Source organism: Scyliorhinus canicula, chromosome 11 (assembly GCF_902713615.1).
Source record: "Scyliorhinus canicula chromosome 11, sScyCan1.1, whole genome shotgun sequence".
Lineage (NCBI taxonomy): Eukaryota > Metazoa > Chordata > Chondrichthyes > Carcharhiniformes > Scyliorhinidae > Scyliorhinus > Scyliorhinus canicula.
In genome coordinates this window covers 79,958,444-79,971,731 of record NC_052156.1, presented here as the reverse complement: position 1 = coordinate 79,971,731, position 13,288 = coordinate 79,958,444, and the positions used below count along the sequence as shown (strand labels likewise).

The following is a 13,288-nucleotide window of genomic DNA, read 5'->3' as shown; positions in this document are numbered from 1 at the left end:
TGGCAATCAAACAAGAGGTTACATTGCAATCTCTGCTGTTGTTTCACTTTGAAAACAACACGATTTCACAAAAAAATAATAACCCGTGGCTTCCTCCTGCCACTTGTATAAATAAATCCCTAGCCAATCCTTTTACTTTTGATATTTTTTCCTTCTTCTGGTCCAATTTTCTTCTGAAGGTATTAACTTTGCGTCAGGTTATAATTTAATAAAATTAGCCTCCTTCCTGCACCTCGTCCAGTGCTACAATGCAATCTTTACAGTCAGCTGTACGGGTGGAGGGGAGGTGGCATGAGGAGGCAGCTTGGGTCAAATTTAAAATGTGTCCCTATCCAGCAACCACAACAAATGCACTTTGCAACCTGGAGAGGCAAACCCAAGTGATGTTTGCCTTCCTTAATTGCCTGGTGGGGACGTCAACAGGATTAGTTTTACGAGAACTGCGTGCAGGGCTACAACACATGCACAAGCCTCATATATATCAATAGGTAGCGAGCAATGGGTAACCGGAAATCAAAAAATGGCTAATTACGCATGTACATTATTCTTGGCAACGTCCTCACCTAATGTATACAGAGGGAGATTAATATTGCAGTCTGTGATTCCAGTCATGCGGGTTGTGTTTAATCTATTTGCAAATTTCAGGAACTTGATGTTAAAATTGCAGGAAAATTGCAACTGCGCAGCCTTGGGTGAAACAGTCTGTCAATATAATACCCTAATTAAATTCCTCACGGCTTTTAATACAATCAGATCATTAAAAATAAACTTTTAAGCTCTGGAGTTTATTAAGCCTATGTGAGTGCACATTCCTAAGCGTTGATTCTTTATTGCAGCTAAAAAATACATTTTGTTTTGTAATATTCGGTCGGGCTAGTTCTTATTGGAAGCTCGCGTCATGTTTTGTGTTGGAATGCTCACTTCCTTCTCCGTTTGCTTTCGGTATTCCTTTTCCTGGGCACTCCCCTCATTTTCCTTTTCTGCGTCTTCATATTTGACAATTGCCTGCAAGAGAAGTAATATGTTAAGGAAAATAAAACAAAAAGCAGATATTTTGTTTGGCAGAGCTGCAAACAAACTATTTTGCTGCTGGACCACAAGCATTGCAAGATCTCATAATATTCCTCACTTCAGAAGAAAGGCTGCCCAACACCAGGGGGGGGGGGGGGGGGGGGGGGGGGGGGGGGGGGGGGGGGGGTTTCGGTCCCCATTAAGCCGATTGGAGAGTTAACGTCAGGAGTCCTCTCTTGTTCCCCTTTGCTAGAAGCTCATGAAAGTAATTAATTTAGCTATTCAGCTGCTGAAGCACACAAACTAGAAAGGCCCAAGGTTGGATATAGAATGCATAGTATCCCTACAGTGCAGAAGGAGGCCATTTGGCCCATTGACTCTGCACCAGTCTTCTGAAAGAGAGCTCTACCTAGGTCCATTCCCCCACCCATTCCATCCTATACCCATAACCTAACTTGCACAAACTCTGGACACTGAAGGCCAATTTAGCATGGCCACTCCACCTAACATCTTTGGACTGTGGGAGGAAACTGGAGCACCTGGAGGAAACCCATGCAGTCTCAGGAAGAACGTGCAAACTCCACACAGCCACCCAAGGCCGGAATTCAACCCGGGTCCCTGGCGCTGTGAGACAGCAGTGCTAACCACTGTGTCACTGGTCTGAGCACATCTCAGATAGGTTAAGGGTTACCACAATTAGCTACAGGGCTAAGGGGAGGAAAATAAATGATCAAAGCCCTTGCTCCTTATCATTACCCAGTTCCCCTGCTGAAATTTACCAAAAGAATGTCAGGCGACAACAAGATCGAATATGGCTATGTTGCATTTCATGGTCAACCGGTCCACTGACACTTACAGTGTCAGCTCACAGATGAGAAAAAGGAGTCCTGGGTGAGTTATAGGGGAGCACCCAGAGCCTCTGGATCATTAACAAGTGGCCACTGCTTCAAGTATAGGAGGTGGGAAGGATAAAAGAAAATCTGTTGGGGGAAGCGGGCAAGAGGAAGCAGAAAAATGTAATTGAGACAGGACCCGCCCGTCTTCCTACCTACCTTAATGAGGTCAGGGCAGGAGAAATAATCAAACATAATTAGCTGAGGCCAATGAGAAGATGGGAAAAGGCAAGATTTCTCGACTTGGCAAAGCAGGTGGTTAGGGGGCGGGGGGGTGCGGAGACTAAACATAAGGTCTTAGATGGCCCCCAAAAACTCTAAAAATATTCTCTTTACTATCGCTAATGAGTATGATGGTCCACCTAAGAAACTCCATGTTACTGGTCATGGGATCTGTGGATTCTTGCATGGCTGCTGAGCCCAATCCCAGAGCCGCATCTTGACCGCACACTTGGTAGGGACGGTCCTTGGACTCTAGATCTCTGGCATCCCTTTCTCAGGCTCCTTTTCTTGGTCTCCATGAAGAATTGTGCCGCTTCAATCAGGAGGTTCCTCCAAGTAGATCTCTTCATCTGAAACCAACTCGGCTGGGCTGGCAATATGCTCAGGTGTCAGAGTACCAACTACCAAAGCAAATCTTCTTTGTTCAGCTCAAGGATGGCTTCCGAACAAGAGGACGGCAAAATAAGGGCTTCAAAGACACCGTGAAAGCTTACTCTGGCAGAAGTACTTGCTTTGTAAATGCCATGTTTCTGACTTGAAACCTGTTCCATAATTTCACAGTTTGGAGGCATTAGATTGCTAATTATTATCCATAATTTCAAAACAAGAAACTAATTTCAGAACTTGTTCACAGAATAAGTTCTGAAAATGCCTCTCCTAAAAAAATATCCAATTTAATCACTTTAATTAAACCTGTATGATTACCAAACAAATACAGCCACACAAAAACAATATGGCTAGGACAGATGGATGACAACACTAATCACTAGAACCAAGAATTACTGTATGAAGAGAATTAATCTCCTCGTGGATGATCAACAGGCCACAGGATGTTGACTTTCTCTGTTTGCCGCCTAAAATGAAGTGGCTCTTGAGATCATAGCAGCCAGTAACTCTTCATTGAGACTCACCCACGGCATGATAGCACAATGGCTGGCACTGGTGCTTCACAGCGCCAGGGACCTGGTTTCGATTCCCGGCTTGGGTTACTGTCTGTACACTCTGCATGTTCTTCTCGTGTCTGCATGAGTTTCCTCCGGTTTCCTCCCACAAGTCCCAAAAGACGTGCTTGTTAGGCAATTTGGACATTCTGAATTCTCCCTCAGTGCACCCGAACAGGCGACAGTGTGGGGCTAGGGGATTTTCACAGTAACTTCATTGCAGCGTTAATGTAAGCCTACTTGTGAAAATAATAAGATTATTATTACTACTCTGGATTTCGCATCTGATGTACACGTCTCCAAATACCGAATCTGCCCTGTAATTCATACCTTGCTGCACTGTTTATTCTTTAAAGGTAAAATATGTAATGGTTGCTTCCTATAGAAATAAATTCCTCACATTGCTTTGAAATAACAACAATGTGTTTCCTTCTCCAATTATTCTCCCAATCGCTTTTCTCTTGAAGGGGCAAACCAATGGTGTAGAGTAACCAATAGGGTAAGTAGTTCAGAGGCCAGCTTGATGATCAATGGTGTAGAGTAACCAATAGGGTAAGTAGTTCAGAGGCCAGCTTGATGATCAATGGTGTAGAGTAACCAATAGGATAAGTACTACAGAGGCCAGCTTGATGTAGTACAGCTTCTATTGGGTATTTAACTCTGAATTCCCTAACTCACCAGATTACCATGCCTTTTTAAAATCTCGTCAGGTTTTGCATTTAGCTTGTTATTTAACTTTAACCTTAAATTGTAGTTTCTTTCACGGTGTTAGTTAGCGGTAAACAAGATTCATGCTAGTGAAAGTTGCACTGCTCATTAGGTAATTAATTTGAGCTAGTTACCTTGTCAGCAAGGTCTGACTTTGGTCTTTCTTGTTTTTATGAATAATGGAGTAAGTAACAAAGAGGCCACCTCGACGGAGTACAGTTTCTACAGAGTACTTAGCTAAACAATGTGGTGAGTGAGGGAAAAGATGCAGTGAGGAAGTGCTGTTCTGGTCTTTTGTAAACAAGGAGTGGTCTGAGAGAGGGAAATAGGAACAGAGAGACCCGAGATGCATGACGTAATGGTTGGTGAGCCTTAAGGTTCGCTTTCTCTAAACTTGAGCAGTAGTTTAAATTAGTGAGACACAGGTGCGATATTACATTTATAGTTGAAATAAACTACTCGATATCAGGGCAAATAATTGTTGGGTGATCTTTCAAAACTTGAAACTCTAAACTGGTTAAACAAAATACAATAAAGCTAGCTGGGCAGGAGATGAATTGCACCTACAGCATCTGGGAGCAAGCGGACGCCAGAAACCACATCAGCAGTTCGAGGAACTTCGGCTCAGAGTTGATGAACTGACACTGCAATGAATCGGGGAAGGTTAAAGTTTCCTGGACACTTTGTTCCAGGGGGAATTTGCATCTCTTGGGTTAGTGCTTCTGATTTGAAAAGCAAACAAACTACAAATGAGTGTGGAATAATTATAGCCCCAGAGCACAGACCAGACTCAAAGTATCCAAAACCGCATTCCTTCATATCCTCCTGTATGGCGCCAAGTCATGGATCCTGTACCGTTGTCATGTACACCTTCTAAAGCGCCTTCATCAGCACTGTTTCCAGAGAATCCTCAAGATTCAATGGCAAGACTGCACCACAAACACTATAGTACTGGAAAGAGCGTCATCTCCAGCATCAAGGTCATCCTTCTGTACTGGGTGGGTCACGTCATCTGGATGGACGACAGCTGGTTATCCAAGGTTGTCTTGCGTCGGGAGCTGACCATGGGCAAACGGAACAGAGGGGCCGCATGCAACACTTCAAGGACTCTCTGAATAGGTTATTTTCTTTGTGCTGCATTGACCTTCATCAATGGAATAAGCAGGCACGAGATCGTGATACCTGGAGAAGCTATATTAGGAATGCTACAGATACCCCTAGAGACTGAGCGAGAAACCGGCATGGAAAAGAGAAGGAAATATCAAACAGTTCTCAGCAGCAACTGCACCCACACATGCACCCACTGTAGGAGTCATGGTTAGGTCTGACTAGTCAGGCCTGTGAGCACAAACTTTCCTAAATTCTTTGTTTGCAAAGTAATGCCAAAAGAGTATGTCATTGGGAAAATGCCAGAGTCAATTATAAAGGAAGCAGTAGCAGGATATTTAGAAGAGGATAAATACGATCAAGCAGAGCCAACGTCGGTATTAATGTTGACAAACTTATCAAAGAGTTTTTTGAGGATGTAACAAGCAGGGTGGATAATGGGGAACCAATAGTTTGGTGGCGTATTATGATTTTCAAAAGGAATTTATTAGGTGCCACGTAAAAGGTTAGTACAGAAAATAACTGCTCAAGGTGTTGAGGGTAATATATTAGAATGGACAGAGGACTGGCTAACAAGAATCAGAGTCAGAATAAATGGCTCATTTGCAGTTTAACAAACTGTAACTAGTGGACTGCCACAGGAACCAGTGCTCGGGTCTCAACTATTTACAATCTACATTAGTGACTTGTATAAAGGGACTGAGTGTATTCTAGTCAAACTTAGTGAGCACTCAAAAATAGGTGAGAAACCAAGTTTTGCGAGCAGACAGAATCTACAAAGAGAGATAGGTTAAGATGAGCAAAAATTTGGTAGATGGAATGTAACAGAAAAATGTCAGGTTGTCCACTTTGGTAGGAAGAATATTAAAGCAGAATATTATTTAATTGGAGAGAGACTACAAAATGTTGTGTTTCCATATTAATCACAACAAGTTAACATGCAGGCACATCAAACAATCAGGAAGGTACAAGGAAATTGTTCTTTGTTGCAAGGGGTATGGAGAATAAAAGTAGGCAAATGTTGCCACAACTGTACAGGGCATTGATGCGACTGACTACTGCGTACAACTTTGGTCACCTTGCTTAAGGAGTGGTATACTTGGATTGGAAACAGTTCAGAAAAGGTTCATTAGGTTGATTCCTGGGATGAGGGGTTTGTCTTATGAGGAAAGGTTGAGCTGGCTGGGCCTATACTCATTGGGGTTTGGAAGATGGAGGCGATCTTATTGAATCAATTCAGATTCTGGGTGAAGATGGAAACTGAAAGGATGTTTTGACTCATGGGGAATCTAGAACTGAGGGCCAGGCTTTCAAAATAAATGGGTCTCCAATTTAAGCTGAAGATGAGGAGGAATTTATTCTCTCAGTGTTTGCAATTATTTTTTAAAAATTCATCTACGGGATGTGGGCGTCGCTGGTTAGGCCAGCATTTATTGCCCATCCCTAGTTGCACTACAGAAGATGCTAGTGAATTGCCTTCTTGAACCGCTGCAATTGCTGAGATGTAGGTACACCCACAGTGCTGTTAAGGAGGGAGTTCCAGGATTTGGACGCATCAACAGTGAAGAAACGGCGATATATTTCCAAGTCAGGGTGGTGTTGTCGTGGGTTTGGAAGGTGCTGACGAAGGAACCTTGACGAGTTCCTGTAGTGCATCTTGTAGATGATACACATGGCTGCCACTGTTCGTAGGTGGTGGAGGGATTGGATGTTTGTGGAAAGGGTAGAAATCAAGCGGGCTACTTTGTCCTGGATGGTGATGAGCTTCTTGAGTGTTGTTGGAGCCACACTCATCCAGTCAAGTGGAGAGTATTCCATTAGACTACTTGCTTGTGCCTTGTGGATGGTGAACAAGCTTTGGAGGGGGGGGGGGGGGGTCAGGAGGTGATACTCACCGAGGGATTCCGAGCCTGTGACCTGCCCTGGTAGGCACAGTATTAATAGGCTAGCCCAGTTCAGTTTCTGATCAATGGTAACCCCCAGGATGTTGATTGTGGGGGATTCAGCAATGGCAATGCCATTGAACGTCAAAGGGCGATAGATACCTTATGATGGAAGGCAGGTCATTAATGAAGCAGCTGAAGATGGTTGGGCTTCAGACACTCCCCTGAGGAACTCCTGAGTAATGTCCTGGAGCTCCAGGACCTGGATAATTGACCTCCAACCACTCCAACTATTTTCCTTTGTTCCAGGTTGAGTCCAAACAGTGGAGAATTTTCCCTGATTCCCATTGACTCCAGTTTTGCTCAGGCTCCTTGATGCCATACTCGGCCTTGATGTCAAGGGCAATCACACTCACCTCACCTCTGGCATTCAGCTCTTTTGTCCATTGTTCGAACCAAGGCTGTAGTGAGGTCAGGAGCTGAGTGACCCTGGCAGAACCTAAACTGAGCGTCCATGAGCAGGCTATTTCTGAGTAAGTGCCGCTTGATAGCACTGTTGATGACTTCTTCCATCACTTTGCTGATGACGGAGAGTAGACTGATAGGACGGTAATTGGCTGGGTTGGATTTGTCCCATTTCTTGTCTACGGGGCACACCTGGGCAATTTTCCACATTGCCGGGTAGATGCCAGTGTTGTAGCTGTACTGGAACAGCTTGGCTCTGGGTGCCAACTCGGCAAGTTCTGGAGCACAAGTCTTAAGTACTTTTGCCGGAATAACCTTTGCAGTATCTAGTGCATTCAACTGTTTCTTGATATCACATGGAGTGAATTGTGTTGGCTGAAGACTGACATCTGTGATGCTGGGGATGTCTGGAGGAGACAAGCTGGCTCATCCACTCGGCACTTCTGGCTGAAGATTCTTGGGATGTTTCAGTTTTGTCTTTTGTACAAATGTGCTGGGCTCCTCCATCAATGAGCATATTTGTGGAGCCTCTTCCTCCAGTGAGTTGTTTAATTGTCCACCACCATTTATGGCTGGATGTGGCAGGGCTGCAGAACTTAAATTAGATGAGTTTATTGTGGAATTGCTTAGCCTTGTCTATTACTTACCGCCTATGCAGTTTTGCACACAAGTAGTCCTGTGTTGTAGCTTCAGCAGATTGACACCTCATTTTTAAGTATGCCCCTGACATGCTCTCTTGCACTCTTCATTGAACCAGGGTTGATCCCTGGCTTGATGGTAATGGTAGAGGGGGACATATGCTGGACCATATCATTGCAGATTGCAGTTGAGTGCAATTCTGCTGTTGCTGATGGCCCACAGCATCTCATGAATGCCCAGTCATGAGTTGCTACATCTTTTTGAAGTCTATCCCATTTAGGACGGTGGCAGTGTCATACAATATGGTGGAGGGTATCCTCAATGTGAAGACCGGACTTTGTCTCCACAAGAACTTTGCTATGGTCACTTGTACCGATACTGTGATGGGCAGATGCATCTGCAGCAGGCAGGTTGCTGAGGATGAGGTCAAGTATGTTTTTTCTTCTTGTTGGTTCCCTCACCACCTGTTGCAGTCCCAGTCTAGCAGCTATGTCCTTTAGGACCCGGCCAGCTTGGTCTGTGGTGGTACTACCGAGCCACTCTTGGTGATGGACATTGAAGTCTCCCACCCAGAGTATATTCTGCGCTCTTGCCACCCTCAGTGCGTCATCCAAGTGGTGCTCAGCATGGAGGAATACTGATTCACAGCTGATGGTGGACGGTACGTAGTAATCAGCAGGTTTCCTTGCCCATGTTTAACCTGAAGCCACGATACATCATGGGGTCCAGAGTTAATGTGGAGGACTCCGACAGAAATTCCCTCCCGATTATACCACTGTGCCGCCACCTCTGCTGGGTCTGGCTTGCCGGTGGGACAGGACATACCCAGGAATGGTGATAGTGGTGTCTGGTATTGCAAGGTAGATTCTGTGAATATGATTAAGACAGGCTCTTGCTTCACTAGTCTGTGGGACAGCTCTCTCAATTTTTGCACCAGCCCCCAAATGTTAGCAAGGAGGACTTTGCAGGGTCTACGGGGCTGGGTTTGCCATTGTTATTTCCGGCGCCTGGATCGATACCGGGAGGCCGTCCAGTTTCATTTCTTTTCCGTGTTTTTGCAGCGGTTGAATACAATGGTGTGGCTTGCTGTGCCATTTCAGCGGGCACTTCAGAGTCAACCACATTGCTGAGAGTCTGGCATCACATGTAGGCCAGACCAGGTAAGGATGGTAGATTTCCTTCCATAAAGGACATTAGTGAATCAGATGGGTTTTTACAATTGACAATGGTTTCACAGTCATCATTGGACTTCTAATTCCAGATATTTTATTAAGTTTAAATTGCACCACCTGCCGTGGTGGGATTCAAACCTGGGTACCGAGATTATTACCCTGGGTCTCTAGATTACTAGTCCAGCGACAGTATCACTTCACCACCACCTCCCCCTAATCTTCCCGAGCAAGCAGAGGACGCTGGGTTGTTGAATATATTGAAGGGTGATTTATAGATTATTGACTGACAAGGAAGCCAAGGGTTATGGGAAAGATAGGCAAGCAAGTGGAGTTGAGGCCATGATCAGATCAGTTATAATCTTCTTGAATGCAGAGCAGGTTTGAGGGGTTGAATGCTCCATTCCTGCTCCTATTTCTGTGGTTCTTAGTTCTATGAGTACCATGAGCCCCAGTGCCCAAGAAAGATACTGCTCGTGAGAGTAAACAGAGCGAGTTTTAACATGCCGACTGATCTCCAAGGTGTGTGAAGCATCACAGCTAAGCCTACTTGCTGAATAGCAGTCAGGAGTGGGATCCTTCAGTAAGTTCCCCTTACTTTACCCAGGGGCAGTAGAACCTAAGGGCATTTAAATGGCAATGCATTTCAATTCTAAAGAGTGTGGAGGGACAGAAGGAGCTGGGGATTCAAGTGCATAGATCTTTGAAGTGCCCTAACATATTGAGAAAGCAATTAACAAAACATATGAGATCTTGGATTTTGTCCTTGATAACAAACAGGAAAGTCAAGTTGATTCTTCATCGCGCTGGTTTGTCTCCAACTAAAATATTGCGTTGGTCCTGTCAACATTGTTTAGGAAGGATGTGAGGGCCTGTCAAAGGATGCAGCGGAGGCGTACCAGAATAGTTCCAGGGATGAGGGGATGATTTTGGAAGAAAATAATATTGCAGGACTACAGATCGAGTGGGAATGGACCAGTCAGGTGGCTGGAGCACTGGCAAATATAGTTCAATCTGGAGAAGTGTGAGGCAATGCATTTGGAAACAGGTAACAGAAAACACCAATACATGATGCCAAATAAGCAGCCTGATAATTTTGCAATCATTGAGGAGTCAGGAGAAGTGCTTGTGAGATAGAGCTGGGAACTGGGCAACAAATGCTGGCCTCGGCAGCAACGTCCACATCCTGTAAATGAATGAAAAAAAATCACTGTGGCTTCACAGTGTCAGGGTCCCAGGTTCGATTCCCTGCTGGGTCACTATCTGTGCGGAGTCTGCACGTTCTCCCCGTGTCTGCGTGGGTTTCTTCCGGGTGCTCCGGTTTCCTCCCACAGTCTAAAGACAGGCAGGTTCGGGGGATAGTGTCCAAAAAGGTTAGGAGGGGTTATTGGGATAGGGTGGAAGTGAGGGCTTAAGTGGGTTGGTGCAGACTCGACGGACCGAATGGCCTCCTTCTGCACTGTATGTTCTATGTGAAAACTAATGCAGTGTTTTCTGATTATCTCACAAAAGGGCAGCACGTTAGTGAGAGCAGTGGGGAAGGGCAGAGGTATGGAGTGATACTCTACGCACAATTAGATCATTTGGAATTACGCGAGAGCAGTCCCACCCAGCTAGACAACAGTGGTGAAGCACTGGCAAATATCCCCAATGTCAACCTTGTCAAAGACTACAGGCAGGTTGAGAAAAGTGAAGAAAGATAGTTTACTGATGTTAGTTACACCGATATCATTTGTCACATTGGTAAGGGCTGTTTCATTACTGTGATCTTGTTTTTTGTCTATTGGAATTAATTCTATGACATGCAAGGCCAATCCGCAAAAATTGAAAAATCAGGTTACCTACCTACCCCCAGTTCCTGCTGTCCCTGCATATGCTTAGAATTGTGCCATGTAGTCGGTATTGCCTCTTCCTGTTCCTTCTGCTGAAATGCATTACCTCCCACCTCTCGGCATTAAATTCAGTCTGTCAATGGTCTACCATTCTACTAGCCTGTGTTCTGTTGCAGACTGGATTGGTACATCCTCATTGTCTGCCACATCTCCAAGTTCGGTATCATCTTTTTTGAAATGTTACTCTTGTGTTCCAATATTATGGTCTTGCTCATTCTTTGCCTCTGATTTATTTGATTTGTTTATGGAATATGGGCTTCGCTGGCTAGGTCAGCATATTTGCCCATCCATAATTGCCCTCGAGAAGGTTGCGGTAAGCTGCTTTCTTGAACTGCTGCAATCTCATGTGATGAGAGAGGGAGCGAGTTTCAACAACCTGCCTGATCTCCAGGGGCGTGAAGCATCACAGCTAAGCCTACTTGCTTAGTGAGGGAGTTCCCAGATTTTGACTCATCAACATTGAAGAAACCATGTAGTTCAAAGTCAGGATGGTGTGTGACTTGGAAGGAAGTCTGCAGGTAATGGTATTACCAAGCCGATATTCTTCAAGAGGTCGTGGGTTGGGGAGGCACTGTTGAAGAAGCCTTGGTGAGTTGCTATAGTGTATATTGCACAGCGCCCTCCATTTAACAAGTTGACCCATCAGAGTCAGAGACCTAGTGGAGGTGGAGACTGCAAAGCATGCTTCAAATAGAGTAGACAAGTGTGCATTTGGAATGGGAGGGATGCCTCACTGTTAAGGAATGTGAAAACCCAAAGTAGACTCACCCAAGGTAGATATTTAACTTTCTTCCTTGTTCATTTTTTCTCTGCCTCCCACTGAAAATCACATTGAAGTTTGGAATGGAGGACAGTTCCACAGAATGCAGTCTCCGTTGAAGTAATGTTTAACTAAGACTGGCCCACATTGCAACCTTCAGAGAACTACCATAATTACTGACTCTCAAACTGACAAAACTGGACGGATCAGCACTCCCTATACCCATCTGCTTAAGCAAAGCAAAAACAAAAACATGTGCAAGTCATTATGCGTCAAGCCATTGGGAAATGCACTTATTTAATATCATTTTTACATTAAAGCATTTATCGTGATTGATAAAATGATGAAAATACAATTCAACCAATTCCTAACTCAAAAATGAGCAGTGTAATTGTGTATTGGAATATTTTCTGTGCCTGGATTTCTTGCCTAATCCAGGCCAGGCAATTTAATGCTTCCAATCTGCCAACATTATAGGTTCCCATGTGAAGTTGTTTGGAACTGTGTTCAGACTGTATTACTGAGTGCAGGCCCACCGCAAAAAAGCTGACTGTAATTCCATCGATACTGGCACGAAACAGGCAACCAGGCTCTCCGACCATTCCTAATTTCGATGTGGAGATGCCGGCGTTGGACTGGGGTGAGCACAGTAAGAAGTCTTACAACACCAGGTTACAGTCCAACAGGTTTGTTTCAAACACTAGCTTTTGGAGCACTGCTCCTTCACCCGAGGAAGGAGCAGTGCTCCGAAAGCATCGTGTTTGAAACAAACCTGTTGGACTTTAACCTGATTCCTAATTTCATCATAGAATCCCTACAATGCCGAAGGAGGTCCATCGAGTATGCAGCAACCCTCTGAAAGAAGCCCACTATCTAGGCCCACACCCCATAAACACATCATGGCCAATCTGCCTATCCTGCATATCTTCGGAGATTAAAGTCAGCAGTTGAGAAGCGGAAAGCAAGCTTTGATCCATGCTATGCGTCTGTTTTGAAGCACTGGATTCCCAATATGATGGAAGTAGGTGATTGGAATTATGGTCACCACTTGGCTTTCCTGTGAACTGGGTTTGAGACATTCTGTAGAAATAGCTGAAGATACTGCAAGGGTCTGGATGGATGGCCCAAATTTCCTTTTCTTTTCACTACGTTTGTATGGAATCTTGTGGTAAGGAAATGAGCCAAAAGAAAATTTACTTTCAGGAGCTTTAGAGATCCCGAGGTATGAAATAATTTTGATATGTGATCAAAGAGTTAATTTTCAGGTCCTTTTTTGCCTTCTGTATCAGTCATGATCTAATAGAATGGTGGTTCATGGAGCTGAATGACTATTTCTGATCCCATGTTCCGGAGGATTGTCGTTATCAACTGCAGAGATGGAAAGCTCTGAAACAGACATGTTGCCCAGCTTTGGATTCCCAGCTGGGCTAAATTTACAGATCTCCAAATGGACAATCAAGGATCTCAGTTCTACAATTTGCAGTTTTAAAGTGACTGAATTACTAAGTGCTTGATTTGGACAGAGAACTTGTGCGTCAATTAGGGAAAATAATTCTTTTTTTTTTGCAGCCTAGCAGGCTGATCATTTATTTAACCAA

General features: G+C 44.4%; 1 protein-coding gene across 5 annotated transcripts in view; it reads right to left on the bottom strand.

The window, feature by feature from the left end:
* Window positions 1-608: 608 nt before the first annotated feature.
* rad18 (RAD18 E3 ubiquitin protein ligase) overlaps window positions 609-13,288 on the bottom strand; it is a 407,126-nt gene continuing 394,446 nt past the window's right edge. For all 5 annotated transcript variants that reach the window (XM_038810763.1, XM_038810765.1, XM_038810767.1 and 2 more), the window contains one exon: window positions 609-1,005. In XM_038810763.1, coding sequence (XP_038666691.1) covers window positions 918-1,005 — 88 coding nt within the window. In that variant the 3' untranslated portion in view covers window positions 609-917. The remainder of the gene's footprint in view (window positions 1,006-13,288) is intronic.